The sequence below is a fragment of the Hirundo rustica genome, chromosome 1, assembly GCF_015227805.2.
Source record: "Hirundo rustica isolate bHirRus1 chromosome 1, bHirRus1.pri.v3, whole genome shotgun sequence".
Lineage (NCBI taxonomy): Eukaryota > Metazoa > Chordata > Aves > Passeriformes > Hirundinidae > Hirundo > Hirundo rustica.
In genome coordinates this window covers 136,764,314-136,786,166 of record NC_053450.1, presented here as the reverse complement: position 1 = coordinate 136,786,166, position 21,853 = coordinate 136,764,314, and the positions used below count along the sequence as shown (strand labels likewise).

At 35.1% G+C, this 21,853-nt stretch overlaps 1 protein-coding gene across 1 annotated transcript in view; it reads right to left on the bottom strand.

Annotated features, from left to right (window-relative positions):
* MALRD1 (MAM and LDL receptor class A domain containing 1) overlaps positions 1 to 21,853 on the bottom strand; it is a 235,169-nt gene that overhangs the window by 126,965 nt on the left and 86,351 nt on the right. Inside the window, exons 21-25 of the mRNA XM_040062159.2 lie at positions 16,784 to 16,940; positions 13,234 to 13,344; positions 12,152 to 12,365; positions 8,317 to 8,564; positions 5,440 to 5,737 (exon numbers count right to left, since the gene is read on the bottom strand). Of these exons, the coding sequence (XP_039918093.1) occupies positions 5,440 to 5,737; positions 8,317 to 8,564; positions 12,152 to 12,365; positions 13,234 to 13,344; positions 16,784 to 16,940 (1,028 nt within the window). The remainder of the gene's footprint in view (positions 1 to 5,439; positions 5,738 to 8,316; positions 8,565 to 12,151; positions 12,366 to 13,233; positions 13,345 to 16,783; positions 16,941 to 21,853) is intronic.

The following is a 21,853-nucleotide window of genomic DNA, read 5'->3' as shown; positions in this document are numbered from 1 at the left end:
GGAAGTAATTGTATAATGTACCAGAAAGGAGAGAGAGAAAAATGGTTTTAAAATACCATAATGATAAATCTTTTGTATTATTTTATAAATGAAAATGAAATTTGCCCTTTGCATGGAACTTCATTCTAGATACATCTGAAAATATGTTGCTGTTCAGGTACGAACGGAGGAAAAAAAATTCACAATCTGGTGTATGCAATTAAGGCAACTAAATAGACAGATTCCATCTTCAAATAGAAACGATGTGTTCTCTTTATATGCTTGTTTTTGTTTTTGAGTTTTTGTGGAGGGTCTTAAGTTTAGTTAGTTGATTGCTTTTTGTTAAGCTTTTGTTGTTGGTTTGGGGCTAATTGTTTATTTTTGTTTGGTTTCATATTTGTTTTTATTTCTTTCTCTTTCCAGAACCGGTTTTAAAATGCTTTAGAAGTACTACTTTACTCATTTCACATCCCGTTCTCTCAGTCAATTGTCAATGCTGGCTCTTTCAAACAAAGCTATAAATGCTTTGTTATTTGATTAGTTCTGCGTAAAGAGATTTTTTTTCCCTTTTCAGCAGATCACATTATGCACCAAAGCATAAAATTTTATTATTCTTGTAATTATATATTAGTTACAAAAACAGCCAAAGTTATTTCTATTTATGTGTCTGTAAACTTTAATAGATCTAATTATAACTGCAAAAGAGTGATATAAGCAATATCCTTTGGCCTTTAGAGTACACTCCAGAGTTTTGAGCAATCTTTCAAATGCAAATATTATTGAAAAATCTGTTTTCTTGATTATTCTATTAGTTTGCATATATTTAGTTTATATGTTTATAGTTATGTTGCTGACTGAATTCTATAAATTTTAAAAATTTTTTGTGAAGTAGAAATTTGTACTAAAATGATCTAAAAATCAGTATGGAACAAAAACTCCCATCAACCAAAACAAAAAAATCCCAAGGAAAGAACAGAAAACCAACAAGACTGTATTTTATTTTTAAATGACAAGAGAAGTGCATGAGTTAAGAATCTTTGCCAGTGTTATGAAGGTATTCAGGGTGACATAATCTAGGAATAACTATGGATAATAAGTCTTTTGTGAAAATGAGCTTGCTCAATGGGACTGTACACAGTCCTCGTTGTGAACTAAAAAGCCTTTCTGACATTAGCTGTCATTGCAGGACACTTACTTTCTTATAATACCTGTAACATCCATCCCCCATAGGTGTGTCAGTTATTTTATACAACTACCATGAAGATAAACAGTCACAACTTAGCAAATTAATTGCTCCCTGAGTGACTGGCAATGAAAAAAGATGTGTTTGAGTTACAGAGAATAACACAGTCCATCTTTCACAGGTTCTGGAATCCTATCACTACCATTCCTAAAGAGTGACACAGCATAGTACTGAAACAGTTCCAGGAATACAAAAGCTCAATGTTCAAAAAGGGCAAAACACTCAAGGTTTTAGGATTTATCAGGAAAGAGAGAAAAGAGAAAAAGAACAATTTTGTTACGGTATCATTCCACTGGTCACTCACTTCCTAAATACTCTACGCAGACCTGATTTTATTATCCCAAAAGAGTATTGTGGATTTTTTTAAAAGTCAGTGAAAGGAAAACATAAGGAAGAGTTTCCATGTGAGAAATAAGATGAAACCCCTTCAGTGTATAATGTTGCTTAAAGATGATTGCATAGAGAACAATATAGAGCAGGTGTGTTTAGTTGTTCACCATTTTCAGTAAAAAGAGGGTAAAAACAGAGTCGCCTTCTCAGCAAGAGGCAAAAAATGAGAAGCAGGTTATACTTCCAAATATGCTTGTAGGGAGACTAGGCTCGATACAGAAGACAAATACTTTAAGTACATTTTATGTCCAAAACCAAATTTAGTTTGTAAGGTCTCCTAAGGTGGAAATATTAGGAACATTAAGAAGAAGTATCATATATGTTCAGCATCTCACTGATAGCAGCAGAGAGGATATCAAGTGAATAGGGCCTTGATTTGATTCTCTGTTAATATTCCTATATTCTCAAAGTTCTCAAAGACAGGTTCCACACTTCAGTGAATTGCTTTTAATTTGCTGGAAATAACTGTCTTCTCTACAAAACTGAAGTCAGCCAATACCATTTCTCTAGTCTCTGGGAAAAACTTCTTTATTGTAGCCTGCTAATCTGATCAGGCAGCCCTTGGCAGCTGTTGTATTCCCAGGTGAATGATAGGAGACATGAGCAGAAACTCTGATGGAGAGATCTGCAATTTTTATAGTCAGTAACAACACTGCAGGAGGGAAGGGATAGAAAGAAGATAGGAAAACCGAGTTTAGAGATTATGGAAATTGTGGTCAAATCCATGATATCTCTTTTGCAAACAACTGTAAGTATAAAATATTTTTTTGTGGATAACTATTCCACCATTAACCTCCATGGGCTGCAATGCGACAGCCTAACTCACCACAGGTACTCACCACAGGCTGCAGGGGAATCTCTGCTCCAGCACCTGGAGCACCTCCTCCTGCTCATTCTTCCCTTGATGCCAGCAAAGCTCTTTCTCTTGCATATTCTCACTCCCCTCTCTGGCTGCAATTGCTTTTGTGCAACCACTTTTCCCTTTCTTAAATCTGTTATCACAGGGATTCTGCCACCATCACTGGTGGGCTCGGCCCTGGCCTGCAGTGGGTCCCTCCTAGAGGCAGCTGGGATTAGTTCTGTCAGACACAGGGGAAACTTCTGGCACCTTCTCACAGAAGATGCTCACCCCTGTAGCCCCCTGCCACCAAAACCCTGCCACACAAACCAAGTACAGAAACAACTGCAACCTTCACAAGGTTCAGTGTGGCCAGGGTCTCTTTCTGTGCTTACAGGCAGCCTTTTACACAAGAAGAATCTAACTCAAAAATCTCACCACATTGCAGAGACACAGCAACAGACATGAATAATATCCTTAGAACAAAATTGTCTTTGCATTTTCCTCCACACAATACCATTGTGGCACATGAGCAAAAACTGACGCTCATACAATGAAAATTTGATAAGGGCCAGTCTAAATGTCTCCCAGGCCAAGCAATTTAAGTGGCTCTCAGTGGCTTTGCAGTTCAGCATTATTGTTGCTAAGCTGCATATTGAGAAAAATCTACAGTATCTTGTAGTTAACAGAAAATGACAACACTCACTTTCAAAATTATTTTTTCTAGCTGTCCAGTGCTCACTTCCAGCCTTTAAACATTACTGCATGTTTGGCTGAAAGAAACAACCACTTTAGAATGTATTTTTGTTAATGTGCAGGATTTCAAGGTGTTTATATAGAGTCAGGGAAAAATTCTTCTGAGCGGCGAGAGTCTTTGTCACAGATGGGAACATTTGATGATTCTGTTCTATTTTGCTTTTACACTACATTCATTGCCATATAACTATGCACTGAAATAACAAGCAAAGACTCCTCAGCATACTTGTCTTACATAGTGATATGGCTCAATAAAGCTCAGAAGATTCTCCTTTGATATGTACATTACAAATATCGAAAAGAAATAAAAAATTGAAAAGGAATTGTATCAGAGTAGATTTTAAAAACTAAAAAATTCTCTCTTAAAGAGGAAACATTTTTACTTTCTTAGCAAATACACTCCCTAGCTGGAGACAAGAAGGAAACAGATCTTTGCTGCATGACCTTCTTCATCCTCAAAAACTCAGAAGATTGATCAATGGATACAACTGCTTTACTTTTGGTTAAACTTTCCTTTGTTTCTACATATAAGCAGATAAGTCTAAGGCTGCAGATTTTTGCAGCTGATCATCATGGCCATTCTATCTGGTTTTATTTCAAAAAGTGACATTACAGAGCACTTTTCACGACATCCAGCATGCATTTTACCACAGTTCAGAGCATTTCTATAGGCAGAAGCAGACCCACTTCCAAGCAGTGATGCAAACAGATACCACTGCTAAGTAGCAGCTCTAAGTTGAACCCCTCAGTGGGTCATGTAAACCCTTATCCTGGACAAGTAAAATTTTTCAATATAAAAAAATATGGTTTCTTGTAAGGATGAATTTAAACCATTGCGTTAAAGTGTTGTGAACCTCTGAAGTTCACAAAATACATCTTAGATGAGCTGCACCAAGAAATCAGTCTCTGGTGGCTCTTTCCTGGGGTTTTAGTATCTTTTTTATTATAAAACATAAAAGTGTTTTGTAACATCCTTTACTATCAAAACCAAAGCTTTTAAAGCTTCTAACATTGCCACAGGGACTTGCATCTCCCATTAAGAGGATAGATTCTGAATACAACAAAAATAAAGAATCAGAAAGCTTGGCTAGTGTTCCTCCTGGGGTAACGTTCATATAAAGCTGAACTTTAAAATACAAATCTCATTTGCAATAAATTTCTGTGACTGGCTTTGCAGAAGGAGGAAGCCAACAGTACTAGAACTGGCACCTTATCAGAGAGATGTCTGGAAAATTTTGCCCGTATTTTTGTGCTCAAAGTTCAGTGCAATTTTTTGGGTTTCACGAAGTCTCATCAGTGTTATTTCCCAATGCCTAAGCAGTGCTTAATAACATCCTAAAGGGGAAGGCTACTCATTAGCAGCAGTAACAAAGCAAAGTTTCTCACATAAATTAATGATCCGTTCTCATGGTAGTGCTTGACACTGGGAAATATTAACTTTGTTTTATTGATCAGAAAGACAGAGAAGTGAGATAAAATGACTTTCTGCAGCCATGCAGGAAATTTGTAGTAGGCTCAGGAACAAAATGCATCTCCTAAATTCCACTTCAGGGGGTTACATTTCAGTAACTCCGTGATAAATGTGGAAGGAGAAAAGAGATTTGTCCTGTTCCGTCAAAAAGAGTCTCTCCTTCATCATTTGTGTCCAAGCAAATAACCGCTCAAATACAGCATCAGTGCTTTCATGAGTAGATCTTACCTTGGGGTTATTGGGATCCATCCCCATCCAAACTGTATTATTTCTGGTGAATGTTTTCTGAGTCTTATTTCCCTAGTGCAGTGAGGATGGCGCAAATAATTGCACTGATGCTGACAACATACCACACAGGCAGAAGATGGATATGGCGCCTAAGCAGTATTAGTAGCAATTCCTACCAGCCAAAAATTATTTAAGCCTGCTGGCCTTATTGCACACTCTCCATATTAGCTCTGTCCCACTCAGTTCTTTATTCTATAACAACTCTATTTTACAACTTTCGTTAAATAAATCCTACTGAATTAAGCAGGATGTTGGCTAAATGTGAATGGCTAGACAATAAGCTTTGCAGATTCACAATGGTTGTCTCAGTACCCAAACAACTGTTTTGTAGAATGATTTTATTAGAATTTCATGAGCTGCCTGAAAGTGTGATATGTATACTATTTCTCTTTTGAAAGAGAGACAAAGAAATAAAAATAATGCTGCTGTTCCTTCTTTCCAAACTTAAACAGACTGTCCATAGGAGGAACATACCTATTGGAGGTAGCTTTGTGGGTTCTGCTGGTAAAAACTCCTGGGATGGTAAGCACTCTCTGGAAAATGTGAGGTCATCAAGTGCTATGCCATCTTTGGGGCCTTCTCCAGCTATCCCTTCAAAGACAACCTGAAAATCTTCATCTCCATTTCCAGGCAGAGTCAGTGCCTTGCGCTGCCAGAAATTTCCCTGGTTTCCAGTAAGATTAAGGAGAATTTTTTCATGTTTCAATGTAGTTCTCTGGTAGATAATCAATGATCCAATGTGAGCTCCATACATATGATAATAGAATATTATCTGTAAGTAAAAACAAGAGCATAAAGTATGCAATAGTTGACTTCAGTCAAATTCTGCTATTGTATTTCCTCTAATTCTTAAACTGAATATTACTAACAGCATTCACAGTAGTCATTAATTTTACTGATTGAAAAATAATTTAATCAAAAGGCCAAAAAACACCTTACTAGTGGCCATTTGTTACCTATTTTATAAGCCAACTTCAAAATTGGCATTAAAATATTCAACAGCAGATCTTGCAGTGCTTTGAATGACTCTTGCATTTAAATATAAAAGAAATAAAATACTTCATAAGGAAACAGACGAATGGAGTAGTGCCATTTACAATATAGGAAGAAACTTCAGTTTACAATTACAACAATTTTCTGGTTAAAAATGTGTTTAGTAGATTATAGAGTGTGCAATTAGAAAATAATTCAATCTATAACAGGAGCAAAATGTCTACAGGGACAGATGCAAAAAAACAAAAAAACAAAAAAACCCTAAAATATCTAAGAAGTACTTGGATGAGTAAATAGTGGTTTATTAATTTCTAGTAAAATTGGGGAAATTTTGAAATACAACAGACCAAATACATACAGAAAAATGATCATTGTGAAAATTCATCACATTTAACTGCACTCTTTGCTCTTTCCAAGTCATTCTTGGATTTCTATTCCTTTTGAAGGTGCACCTTTGTTTCTGAAAGCCTTGTATACAGACAAAATATTTTGATTCATTTGTGTCCCTCTGTAGGTCCTGCTCTATATTTGTTTTCTCTGCATAGAACTTGTTTCATTGATGTAAATGTTAATTTTCCAATGATTTGAAATGGTCTAAGATCCCATACTAAATCTGTTGTAATATATGATACAGCATTTTCTTCTCGAATAACCCATATGAAGGAGTAAAACACCTCAGAGTAAATACTTGTGAGTAAAATACTCTGATATTATAAGATGAGGTTTCAGATCTGGAAGCATTTTTTTTCCATTCATACACTTTCTTTTTTCATTTGTCTATGTGTAAGTTTCAGAACTGCTCAGAACCTTCAAAAAGTAAAATACCATAAATGTGACTGACTGTTTCAGGCCACATCATGGATGTCAAGAGTTTGGTCTGTACAAGGTGCATAAACCTGCACATTTTTTGTAAATAATTTTCCACATGATAACAGCAACAGCTTCCCATAGTTAAATTTCAAGTACTTAATAGCATTTAATGTGTGATACATCATAACAGTAAGACATCAACATGTCATTCTCAATTATTCTCCATTTCTTTGCATATGTTTTATGCTTCATGGAACTCAAAAGTTGGAAAAGGTATTTTTAGAGCATAAAACCAGATAATGTAGAGAAAGAGATACTGTCAAGTATGATATTAGAAGCAGGAGGACTGGATCTCCATGTTTGTTTAAGCAGAATTTTTTAGTATATGTATTTAAGCCATGCAAAAAATTAACGTAGTTCCAATTCTGAAGATAATTTTATAATGGCTAGATTAAATTTTGCTACTGAATATCCCAATTATACAAGTTGTTGTTTTTTTTTTTTTTAAACATAAAATCAAACCTTTTATTTTTATATTTTTAATACTTCCTGTTTGTTTTTTTTTTTTTTTCTATAAAGATTTTGGAGAGTTTTCAGAGAGAAGTATTTCAGTAAAATGAACTGGTTAGAAATCTCAAACATAAGCAGAACTCTTTCCAAGTTACAGATAAACTCTTTGCTTAGGAATATTCCTCAGGAACAGTATGAGATAAATGAAACTAGAAGCTCATGACTGGACATTTTGCAGAGATGTCACCTAGATAGCCAGTAAACTGTTTAGGAGAATTTCAGTCTAAGACCACCGTCATTTGATGAGCATAGTTCTGTGAAAATTACAAACAGTTAATTTCCAAAGCTTTTTAAAAATGGCCTCTATAAAAATTGTCCTCTTGAAAGGGCTACTTATTAGATGTATAAAGGTACACCTGCAGTTTCAAAATAAGGCACAACTAAAGTTTCTGGGAAATTTTATTTTTAGCAAAGACTATAAATGATGTATCAAAACCAGGAAAGTTTTTATTCCAGGCTTGCAAAGAAATGTTCAAGCTGAAGTCACCAGAATGTGCTGTAATATTTTGGAAGATCAAGGCTTACACATCTCCATTCTCTAGAGAAGAGCTTGTGAAAAAGCCTTCTGTCACACGTCCTTCCTTTTGCTGTTGTATTCTTTGAAAAGCTGTTGTTACTGCACTTATACACACTTTCTCCATAAAATCAGAAACCATTAAATAGTTGCTTGTTACTCTGGATGAATTGCATAAGACATTGTAAATCAGACACTGCATTTACTTTCAGCCTCATCTGAATCTCACAGAGTATTCATTTACTTCCAAAATCATTCTTCTCCCGTAGCAAGATATATTTTTTCCTATGGTTTTAATGAAATAAGATCTGATCCTGACTTCTCTACCAAACTATGGGGTTTTTTGTCTCAGTAATTATTTGATGATTATTTCAGTAATCATTGTTAATCATTTTAGGAGTACTCTTTTGGTGTAATCTAGAAATCAAATTCTTTGTTCCTTCTACTACCACACCCTCACGTACCTTGCAGTTTTTGTTCTTTCTGCTTAAGAAAGGACTAGAAATCCTAGATTTCTGTCCTGGTAGCTGAAAAAATGAATTCTTTATAAAAATATAATGACCAGATGGCTCTTGCAGTGTATGATCTGTAGCTGGTCCAGTGCCCAGTTTTGAAGTACTGCTAGATCTGAGGTGCCAGTTGAAATCATCATTTTCATCTTGCTTCCATCCACAAAGGTCAAACTCAAAATCGCAGTGCCCAAGAGATGTACCTGAAATATATTTGCACACACATGAAAAGAGATTTATTTTCAAGTAGTTAATTAGGTACATATAGCACAACCAACTACTCAAATCTATGGGGGAAAAAAAAGAAGAAAGCTTCACTATAAAAAAAAAAAAAATCCATGTATCTCATTAAAAGGAACATTTTTATTGTTCTTGACTATAATATTAGGATAGACCTACTTGAGTACATATGAGGTGGGCCCAGTGTGTTTTTTTTTTTATTACAGACAACAGGATTCTTGATATAAATGGAACCAAATTTAGTTAACTAACCCTACTTAGGGTCTTAACTGGCCCTCCATAGAACATTCAAGATGTGCAGAAAATCAGCCTCTTTCTGATGGAATACTTTGAGATTGGGTGAGAACAGGAATAAATGTCTTTATCTATGGAACAGACACATCCAAATAGATGTATTGAGCACCATAAAAACACAGCAGCCTCTATATAGACACATATAGACAAAACATAAATGTGGCTGGGACAATCTTGAGCTGGATCACACCCAAAGTTAACCTACTTTTGCACAATTTCTCATTTCACTTGTATTTTCTTAGCCGATAGAGAAACAGATAATTATGTTGGTGGTGGATTGTGTCCAAAGAAGGGTAAGGGTCTGATGAGGAGCAGCTGAGGGGGCTGGGGGTGTTTGGAGAAAGGAGGGCCAGGGGTGACCTTATTGCTCTTGACAACTACTGGAAGGGAGATTATAGGGAGGTGGGGGTCAGTGTCTTCTCCCAAGTAATGAGTGATAGAAGAAGAAAGGACCGCAAGTTGCACCAGCAGAGGCTAGGATTGGAGACTAGAAAAGTTTTTTCATTGAAAGGGTTGTTAAGCATTGGTTCAGGCTGTCCAGGGAAGTGGCTGAGTCACCATCCCTGGAGGTCTTTAGAAGCGACATAAATTCAGCGCTTAGGGACATGGTTTGGTGGTAAATTTGGCAATACTAGGTTAACAGTGGGATTTAATGATCCTAAAGGCATTTTCCAACATAAATGGTTCTATAATTATCTACATACTCTCCTTAGGTTGTGCTTAATGCAACCTGAGTTGCAGTGAGTACAACCTAAGTTCATATGAACAAATGAGAAACCTGTGATAATTTTGGTTGATTTTTATATGAGACAACATGCATGGTCTTCTATCAATTTTTGAATCCTGAATGTCTAAACAGCCAGCATGTTGAATAAACTGCCCACATAAATTAAGTCAATTGCATCATTCTATAAGTTTAATTTCTGTATATTTTTCTCCCTGTACATCTATAAGTTAATTAGAATGACTACCAAGTAAAACTAAAATTGTTGAAATAAGCTGTAATTTCAAGAGAGACTTCAAGAGGCAGGACTGTGCCCTGAATAATCTTACTGTTATTGATGAAAAGAAAAGTGCTTTGAAGATAAATTTGGAAACTGTATGTATTGTTTTATAGGACAATATCAGAAATTACAAAATGTCTCTTCCAAAATGTAATTAAAATCTGAGCCTCTTCTGAGATCTGATGAAGTTCAGCCACTTGAAAGTAGTTTTATGTAACTGAAAGATACCCAGAAGCATTGGTAACCAGGCCAAGGATCCAGAATCCATGGAATCTAGACATGGACCAAAACAGGATAAACAGCTACCTCAAAAATTTCAGGCTGAAATCAGATAAAATATTTCTTCTTTTAATTTTAGCCTGTGAATGTCATAAAGTAAAAAAGTTAGAAAATTTTCTTGAAAGTATGAGCTATTTAGCAAAATTAGCTTTCCTTTTACCTTTGTCTGCCAATATAGTGCCATCTGAAGTAACAATTAAAATCAACCCAAACCTGATGTGCAAAATTATATTATCTTTTATGAAAATCCCAGAATATAGATTAATTCAACTGAATGCAACTGCCCATAAAATTTGTCCTAAACATATTTTTCCAACTGATTTAGTTCCTCAATATTTCAAGATCATTGTTAAAAAATTTCCTTCCATTATTTACAAATTCCATTTTGAGTCCATAAAATTCATGCATACAACTGACCATTTTATTTTAAAGACATGTTTTCAAGAATCAAGATCTGAAGGCGTGAGCACTGATATCGCTGCTAATGCTATACATATTGAGTATTACCTAATCTAAGTTTAGATGTCCTTGTAAGATCCCTGTAGTCAACAAAGAGAGATACTTATATCTACAGGACAACTTATTTAATCTAACTCAAACAACTGATTTTAAGTTGCATGAACTTCAGCCTGAAAACAAGTTAGTCCACTAATGAAAAAGAGAATTTAGGCAGCCTGCTTGGAAGCTCAAGTTACTGCAGATGATTGTGCACTTGCATATTAAATGACTCCTATGCTTTTAAAACGCCATAATGCTTCATTGTAAAGCTTAAATTAAAATGTTGTTAGGGACATTTTTTTAAAAAAAATACATATTTTTTCCTTACTTAAATATAATAATTAAAAACAGGCTAGAAGAAAGTATTCACTTTATTGGACTGTTTAAATTCATCTCTTCCAATGGGAAATTGAAATAAAATTCTTATTGTAGTGGTGGCAAAACTAAATTCCATTGGTTCATTTGAACGATTTTGCCCTTAATGCTTCAATTTATTCTAGTCTGGTGATATTTTATAGGAAACACAGACAATGCTAAAAACTCAAAAAAACCCAAGAAAACAGCCAAAACGCACAAAACCAAACCAAACCAAACCAAACCAAACTATTAATATTTTTAAATTTCTAAAAACAAAAGTCGAAGTTTGAGAATACTTTTTAACAGAGTAATTGCAACTTGAAATATCTTCATTTTTAGTTGCAGAAGATCTGAACTGGACCCCATAAATGGTTAGTGATGCACTCTTCCTGAATCATTTACTTTAATAGTATGAAAATAATTTGCAAAACATAATTCCTTTGCAATGTTCCTTAGCTTTCAGAGGGTATCAGCATACCTTTGCTTCACAGAATGGTGTTCACTGAGAATTTGATAAACCGAATTCATATTCTCAATAAAAATGATGCAACTGTAAATATGGCACCAAACAATGCAGATTTGATTGTGTGAGCATTTCCCACATTTGTAGTAGTAAAAAAAAAAGATATTGTGATCCAGGAAGAGCCATTTGGTTTGGAACATCATTCTTTGAATCAGATACTACATATGCTGCTTCTTGATATGTCATGTAAAACCAAAATTGTACAATATTCAGATTAAAATAACTTGTTGAGACCTGACAACCCTTGAAATATCTAAGGACGTAGATACCTCATCTCCCAAAATTATTATGCTTGGATTATTTTTTCAGCTTTAATACATCCTTTTCATATGGAAAGCAGGATAATTTTATTCTGCTTTTAAAGACAGCTGCTTTCTGAGTAATTTTAACACATTCATTAGCAGCTCTTTGTATTTTAAATGTGATTTTAAATTAAATAATAATTTAAACTCCTCAAAAGCCAAGGAATAGAATTAAATTATTACCTTCTTGTTTGCTTTCTTAGCTGATGAGCTGTCAAAAGTAGTTGAGTAATAAAAATTCACAGCAAGCACAGTTATTTATGATAATTATATTTAAAAACTACCATACTTACTGCAAATACTAGGACTTTCATCTGAGTTATCTTCACAGTCATTTACAAAATCACACAGATTATTCTTTGGGGTGCAGTACTTGTTGGCACACATGAATTCCTCTGATGTGCAAGGTTTGTCTGAGATAAGCAGAGGGGAACAATCTTCAAAGGTAATATCATCCACTGCCACATCTCCCATGTAACTGACACCACGTTTTGCCCTGAAAATAACCTAATAAAAATTACAGAGCTGTTACAGTAAGCCACTGATAGAGAAAAGCTTATACACACAACATGAAAAGAACAGAGACTGATGGTCCTCGCAAATCTTTTAATATGAAGTGGTCAGTTCTCACCGCCAAAGAATAATTCTACGAAGTCTTGTATTACTGTTGGTACATATCTGTCACTATAATTATTGAAGGACCACCTTCTATCATTACCAAGCACACAAAAAAAGGAAATAAATCATGCCACTTGGAGAGCTCATCCTGAACTAATACCAAGGTAATATTAGTACTTCCTACTTCTCCAAAGTAAGGAAAAGAAAAAGACTTGTCTGTCATTCATCATGTATTCCCATGAATGTAAAAATAATTTTAAAATTTCATTAAATTTCCAAGACAGAAGTATCAGGAAATGCAACTATTTTAAAAATATGTTACTGACAATCCTTGGGGATTTTTGCTTTTTTCTGTAACTCTACAGCTAAGCAAGTATCTCTAAGAGGTTTGGGAATCTGCTCTGGTCTCAAAGCAAACATCATGCTCAAGATTCTTGTTTCAGAACGCAGATATTTTTACTTATTGTGCACTAAGGAGAAAGAAGTAGAATATTTTAAGCAGAATTGGATTCAAGGACAGATGGGATTCTCAGTCTTAAAAATGGATATCAGTCTGAGATTAAAGAGGAGTGAGAAATCTCAAAAAAACATGTGTCCTGCTCAGATAATGAATCAGACAGCCAAAAAGATGTTTTCTCCTGTGAGGGAGGAGAGGTACATGCATGGTGGAAAAAGGGAAATGAGGAGGTGAGGAATGCTTAATACAGAAATACTAATAGCCAACTCTCTAGGAAGCATGTCACATATGAATACACACCTGAAAATTTGAACGAATTCCTAAGAACACTTCTGCTCTGTTCCACTGAGGACCTTGGCTGCCACTTTGAGTCCACAGTTTATAAGTCTCGTTACTGCTTTTATAGAGTACCTAAAAAAGAAAATAATTCTAGATCACAAAAAATATGTTTCCATTATCATGTCACTTAAGAGCTTTATAATCATATACAAGAGTACAATATTATCTTGTACATCTAATCTCTATTCCACCATTAAAATTCACAGAATTGTAGAATATCTGAAATCAAAAGGGGCCATCAAATCCAAATCCCTACTCCTTGCAGGACGAGCCAAAGCTGAATCATACAGCTAAGACTGTTGAGGCGCTCCTTGCGCTCTGTCAGGCTTGCTGCTGTGCCTACTGCCCATGGGAGCCTGCTGCAGAGCTCAGCCACCCTCTGGGTGAAGAACCTTTTCCTAATGCCCAACCTCATGCATTTGGATATGCCAGTATAAACGTTAAGAAAAAAATGTTTTAAGATTTTCTGATCTCCTTGTAAACATACGCAGCCCACGGCCTTAACTGGACTAATGCATCTCATTCATTTATGCAGAGTGGCTAGCAGTGAATGAAAATTGCTCATGAGAGGGTTGTGATTCAGTGGTACAACATGGAAAGAGGGTTAACAAGACTTACTGGAAAATATATTTGTTCATGCATACAATTAACTGCTCTTCCAGGATGGATCTTGTCCTGATTCTTATAAAACATTTTGTTTCATCTACAGATAAATTGTTCTCTTTTTTTCATAAAGACAAAGTTTCATCTGTCTGAGCAATGAAAGGCTTTTAAAAACCCATACCCCTGTAAACGGCAGACTGGGGAATGCTGATGATGCACTTCAACATAAGCAGAGAGTCCTAAATATTCTTTGGTCCAATCTCTTGGGCATCCAAATTCAACTGAGCTGACAATAACAAGATGGATGTTTGATGATGTGTGTCAAGCTGTGCCTCCAGCCAGTACTAGCAGAGCTGAACATCCATTCACTAGTTTCCTGAACTACTTCTGATTTCGAGGATTTACAGCTACTAGAGTAGCCCAAGCATTTTTCATCATAATGAAAAAACACTTTTTTTTGTTTTAAATTTATGCAGTCCCATGAGTGTATATGATATGGCATAACAGGTGAGTTCTGTCAAACAAACAGCAAGCCCTCACACTAAAGAGCTTTCCTTTTAGGGTAAAAAAAAGGAATAGATAATATATTAAATTAGATAGAAAAACAAGTGACTTCTAACTTTATAGACAACAAGGTCTGCCATAGAAGACACGAATTTTAAGTGAAAATAAATAAATCAGTGAGAAAGCAATTACAGATATTATTTGAAAGAATAAAGAGAGCTGAATAAGGAAATACCTTTTTTTTACTCTCAAATGTAAGCAATATATTTATTTCTATATATATTATATTATATTTATTTATGAAGGTAGATATGTGTGTAACTATACACACATTTTTACAGACTGTAAATTATCTACTCTATTATATCCAATTCCTTCATCATAACTTCATAATTTCTATCATATTGTGATAAAGGTTAAAACTTTTAAAAGGTTAAATTTTTTTTAATTAAAAATGATTTTGTGTGCTATTAAAACCCAAAGCTTCCCTGTACCTTAATGCTTCATTTCAATTACATTGCAAAAAAGCACATCTAACACTTTGGTAGAATTACCCATGCCAAGTCAAAGTACAGAAACTGAATAAAAAAGGTTCCAAAAAAAAATCAAACTGAGGTTGCTCAGGAAAGTGACAGCAAATAGATGTTTAAGAAAGTAATAGAAACACAGGAAGATAGCCATTCATGAAAACTGCAGGAAAATCTTCAGCAATCCTATGTGATATTTGATGGCATGGATGCAGATTTACAAGAAAAAGTCAAAAAAATGTGGTAGTCTTGGGGGGAGATATGGATAAAAGTTCTTTTAAGCACAGAAAATATTCCCATTCATACAATACTTAGAACCTTCTTAATGTAAATAATGAGAAATCACCTAAATAATGTTATATTCTGAGTTATTCTTACACCCATTATTAATTGATTAATCAAGCAGTTGAAACCAGGCAATTATTAACAGTGTGCAAAGGTTTCATGATTTTCCTTTGGCACATCTTAAAATGATACAAATTGGAGATGAGGGAGAATCAGTTAAAGAGTACAGGGAAGTTGTAATCAGTGTTGAAACAGAGAAAAGAAAAAGTCTATACTATACACATTTGCCTTTTGTTCTGGTAATACTGGACATGGCTTCATAGAATTTGCTGCTGATTTCAACAAAACACTCTTTTGATGTAATTCCAGCTAACATGGGTTCTTACACTGTAAAGAATCTTGGACCCTGGAGCATGCAAAGAAGTCCCAAAGCACATTTATTGGTCCCAAGCCTTAAAACTGAGGGTGAATCATCTTTATCCTCTGATTTCCCAGAGATTCTGATTAATTAATATTTGACCACTTGCCAAGCAGCCAAGCAAGGTCTTTACCTAGTTGGAAAAAAAATTAACAATATTTTTTTAAATCATTTAGGAAAAAATCCAAGAAAACATAGAACATGCTTCCATGAAATATCTAGCAAGTCACATGCATGGCATGAAGTTCAGCACGTCCCAGATAACATTTCTAATGTCAACATAAATATTATATTTTTTTTTCAAAACAGGTGAATTCTGTCACCTATTATTATACTTTGTTGTTCTGAGTAACTGGGCTAGTGAGAATTTATTTGTATACATAAATCCTCATGCACTACCCCCATCCAATATTATACTGAGTGCACAGGTGACTGGGTAACTTATATGACTGTTTCTCAATCCATTCCTGATGCTGTAGGTATTCCATAACATTTCTGAGAAATCCCATTATAAGTACACAGCTGTGTGATAAAAATAATTGTTTAAAACAGTGTTGCTTTTTTTTCATTTCTCTTTGCAGTGATTTTTTTGATCTACAGGCTGCTAATAAGTTAAAATTCCTTTACACAAGTGCTTTTATTTTAACTGGAATGAAGAAAAAGGTATGGGAAAACAAATTTGCTCTTTATATGCCACACAAGTATTTCAATGCTGCTTACATGAATATAATCTCTGAAAGTGGTATGTTCAGCTTTTCAAGGAATAAACTCTTTCTACAAGATTTTGTGTCAAATTTTGATACAATTACTTTTTTCTTCTTGCTCCTATATTAGCCAAAGACCTTGATGTTAAAATATCTCTTGCTGCTTTTCAGTGTCAAATAGTACTGCGTGATACAAAGTCTCTTCTTGTATGGAAGTTCCAACCATGGCATGTCTATAACAGTCACAATTTTTGGTTGTTGTAGAAAATTATCGTTTCTCCAGTCTATCTGAGCTAATGCTTCCTTCATATCATAACATGTTGAGAGCAGTAGAGTCCTAGCAATTGTTAATTTTTGTTTATTAGCAACCAGCCTGGGCTTTAATGAAACGAAAAGAGAAGGCATAAATTTCCTCACAGTAATTTCATGCAGAAAAGCAAAACAAAACAAAACAAAGAGCATCTCCGTACCTCCAGAGAACCTATTGTTGAACCATTCATGTGGTTCCAGAATACGATTTTGCATCTGGGCCCTGTAAGGGAGATGACTGGGGTAGCAATGTCAGCTGTGTGACCAAATTCTCCATTTGAACTGTCTGCAAAGAGATACCAGCCTTCTTCAGTGCACCTGCTCAGAGAAAAAGGGTTATAATTTATTAAGACAAAACATTTCATCATAATTAATTTAAGATTGCAATATATGATCCTGGCTTAATGTTAGGAAAACCCAAGATATTGGAGGAAATTCTGTCTCCTGTGCTCCTGGGAAAGATGAGATGTCTTTGAAGTAAGCATTAGATTCTGAGTATACACAGAGACCAGAAGTGCAGTTTTAGTGTTTTGGGTATTTAAGATTTAGCTCCTAAAAACCTGACTTTCTAAAATAAAATGCATTTGTTGACCAAACATAAATTTCTCTTCTCTCCAACAGAAGTGCTTCATGCCCAGTACTCCTCAAAAGTACATTTCCCAACATGAGCTTACAAATCTGACAATGGAACCTTTGTTTTTAAATAGGTGCTAGTACTAGGTTTTGCTTTCCTTTTGGTTTTCTTGATCAGCCAAGTTCTCAGCAACCGCTCTGTAAAGTTGATCACTACAGCTGTGAGAAGACAATTACCCTACCCAGCAAGCACTGCCAAGAGAAACACAATATGCTCAAAGATGTCCCGGCATCTGGCTCTTCACAGACTGAAAATCCTGCTTAAAGGGAAGAACAAGGATTTTTCTGGTACAGGCCTTCAAAACCCTCACAAATCAGATACTGCTCCTACCTCCTCATGTGTCACACCAGAAAAAAAACAAACGAAAACCAAACTAAAACAAACAAACAAAAAGCCACAACCAACCAAACAATCAAAAAGGTAATGCTCTAATGGGACAGATCTTCATTTTGCATGGATCAGATCTGTTACATATGAGATTGCTGAAAACTGCTCATAAACATGGCAGGAATCAAAGTTCATGTGGGTGGAATCCTAGGGAAAAGAGTTAGGATCTGTGGAAACCAGGATCTTCTCCACAATCTTGTTTTCCTTTCCATGAAAAGACAGATAAGAGAACTGCTGCAGATGCTTCTCTTTAATCACTGAACTCTGGCAACTCAGATATTTTTATAATTACTTCATGCATTTATGTCATCCTTTAGCCTAAGTATTTAAACATTCTCCAAATAAAATGCCTGTACTATAACTAATAGTCGAAAACTTTGAAAACTCACAGTTACAGGTCTTTCAAGAAGTATGCATTTGGATAATTCATTTCCCTCCTTTCTGTTGAAGAAAGCTGTTATTTCAAGGTAGTAATTTTAGGATTCTTTTTTGCCTTTGTGCTGACTATTCTACCAGAGTCTGGCTTGGAGGTAAAAGAGGATCCAGTTCTCTTGAGGTTTGCAAAAATATTGAAAAATTCAGAATTTACTCTGCTTGTGGGAACTCATGCCTTCAATGGCCCCAGGGTGTTGGCATTGTATTTACAACAGCATTCAAAAGGACTTGCAAGAAGCAGAATGATAAAAAGCTCTGAAGAGCAATAGCACTTGCTTTCTAGAGTATTCAGTATTACATCCATGCCTCTCAGTGAGATTAGTTTGAAACAGTGGCAGTGTACAATCAGCAATATGATGGAATTCAGTCATCCATCTCCTGTTGGTGTGTTCTGTCAGACACAGGCAGGCCAGAGATCACAGCTATGCCCAGGTGCTGCTGTCCCACGGCACAGCCTAAGACAGCTGTCATTGCAACTTGTTTGACCTTGGTTTAGTGTTTGCTATAATAGCACATTTAAAACTAGTAAACCAGACAAAAGTCCCCTGTATGAAGCACTTCAGAGTGCTAACCGTTAAACACGGTGGAGGCGTGTGATCCCAAGGGGATCAAGGTTATGTGGACAAGTATTGGGAAATGAAGGGATCAGAAGGGGATGGGTAAGTATGTGTAGGGCATCCTTGTCGACTTGCACTCCTATCATAGAAATTTTTACACTTAGGAATACAAGGCTAATGTACTTCTGACCTACCCATATTTAAAAGGAAAACTTATTTTCTAGTGAAAATTAACCGACATCATGTTTGCTCACAGAATAATGTAATTTCTATGTCTTTAATTCTGAAGCTGCCTGCATGGTATAGAAGGCTGCATGGAATTTCCAGGGAGGTGCATGATCTGCAGGGGGAAGAGTTTGAAGAAAACAAGGACTAATCATTCTTTTTGCAGAAAGTTCAAATGCTAGAGGGTCCATACCTTCTGTGAATGCAAAATTTTTGGCTGAGCCAATTAACATACATGCAATCATCTGTTCAGTTTGTCAGTCTCTGACTTTGAAAGCAAAGGGTTTCTTAGCTGTTTTATTTTAACCTAGTAAGAAATATGCAGTGGCAGGATATTCCAAAGCTTTCCATAAACATGAATTTGCAATTTCTCTTACTCTGCCAGATGATGTTCTTGTCATCACCTGCAACCTATGTTTTTTAAGTGATCTTCTGAGAAGGTAACTTTCCTCATTGTGAGAGTTAATCAACTGTCTCATCCTTAAATTTAGTTCTTTTCTATTCCATAAAATGACTCCCTAGAGTTGTTTTTTGGTTATTTTAAGTGAGACCTGAAGAAGTTGATGATAACAAGTGTAAAACAAGCTTTTTTCAACATATATAATAGTGAATAAATCTAGCTTTCAACACAGGTTTTATGTAGGTGCTGAAATTCAGCGGAATACAGGCAGGCTCCCCTGCCAGTAGCTGCAAGAGCTCCGGCCAATTTAGAAAATTAACCCATGGAAGACCTCTCAGTTGGCAGCTACACTAAGTGTCATTAAAATCTCAATATTTACCCTTTGAAAATAATTAACTTTACCTCTGTACTACAAGCATTCCCTATACAAAGACATTCCTGTGCCAGTCCAAAAATCCTAATTAATTTCAGAGGGAAATTCACAACATTTTTATGGATATAAAATTTTCAACATAAGCAACTGACCTATATTTGCATACTTGTCTTAGTTAATAGCTTAATATTTCAAATATCTTTTGAACTGTAGTTGGCAAAGAATGGACATTCATAGAAGAATCTTCATGCAATTTCCCCCTTCAAGGGGAATTCAAAAGAACACAGTGAACTGAATATAATAATTAGGGAAAGATTAGGTGAGTTAAGAAAAACTGAAAACCTATCAAAAAATCTTAAATCTGGCAGCATTATCAAGTCATGTCTCATGCTGTGAATTACACATTTCACAGTACTAATTGTCTATTGTTGCAATGCCTGAAAGAGGTTCAAAACTTATTCAGATGAACTTTCTTATACAACAAGTTCAAGCTCTTATTAATGAATTTTTGGACATCTCTAAGTTTTTAAAGTGTTAATTCATCTGTGTATCTTCTAGTAATTGTTTGAGAATCCCTGAAAAAACACTTAAATTGATTTATAAAATACCCTTTTCTCATTATTTTTCTTTAGGGCTGAAAACTAAATCTGATTAGAAAACAAACAAGTCCCTTTCACTAAAACGTTCTGATTCCCTTCCAAATTTCAGCAATAATGAGGAAAAAAACCCCAAAACCAAAACCAAACAAACAACCAAAAAAACTGCCCAAAAAACCAACAAAACAAAACAACCAAAACAACAACAAAAAAACACCAAAACAAAACAAAAACAACAACAAAAAAAACCACCAAAAAAACCCCCAAACCACCAAACCCAAAACAAACCAACCAGAAAAAAGACAAAGAGAAAACATAAACTGGAGAGGAATATTTTATTTTCCTTAGAGTTATACGTTTCCCAATGATCAGCACACCATATTACACTTCAAATTTCAGAAAGCAGAAGCCTCCAGATGTATTTCCATTATTCCTGATTATATATGTCCATAAACGTTGTACAGTATCCCTACACCAAATCAGACCCCCACACCTATTGCACTTATTATGCGTTGGAAGTATTATTGTTCAGCTCTCTGACACCATCTGTCTGGGATCTGCCAGGTGAGTGACCTGCTATTAGAACAGATGGGTATAGAGATAAAAACAAAATCAAGAAAACATATTAGGGCACTGGGTGACCTTCAAAAGAAGCACTCTCTTGACCAAAGGGTTTTTGGACGCATCAGGAAAATGTGGGCAATCAAAGCTCCAGGTGATGGTTTGAATCAGCCAAGACAGTGGCTTCAGTTTGCATTTTCCACATCCTCCGCACCCTTTATCAGGGTAATGGGGCTGTGGGAGATCACTCTCTTCTCTAGCTTCTTTCCCCCAAAGCATGGGTAACCAGCAGGCAGAAGTTTTGCTAATGTTAATGCATTTTCAGATTTTTTGTTTTAAAATAGCTATGATTTCCTAGCTAAAAACCTTTCATCAGAAGGTTTCTGAGAAAAAAATTAGCTAATAAGGCGTTAAAGTCTAACTTTTAATTCCTAAAAAATGTATTTATGAGAAAATATTTGTGGTTTTGTCATTTTTTTTCTTGGACTGTCATCAGAATACAGCATTGATATTTTAATTCTTATGTATTTGGCACAAACTGGGTGCAAACTGTGATACTTTGACTTTTCCATGATGCTGGCTTCATTTTCTGTTGATTCCTATTAATTCTGATTTCTTAGTGTTAAAATCAGATGATATGACAGTTCTGATAAAGTTCAAGAAGGTATAAAAAAAACTTGTTGCATTTTCTAGCAACAGAAGTTGCAATACAAATATATAGCATTCAAAATTCATTATTACAATATTCCAAAGGAAACAGGTGAAGACTTGAGGACAGGTTAACTTTTATGCATTCATACAGAGTAACCTCAATATTAAGAGTAAAATGGGGAAGCCATGTACATATTTTGCCTTTTACTTGAAATTTCCCTGTAAGGTGGGAAACTGCCGAAAGGTGATTAGAAAAAGCTTAGAAATATTACAAAATATTACAGAACATGTTATGGAAATACACACACAGACACATATATATATAAAACAACCCTCCTTGTTTTAGAGATATATATGTATATAAATGTATATAAATGTATATATGTATATATATGTGTGTATCTATATGTAT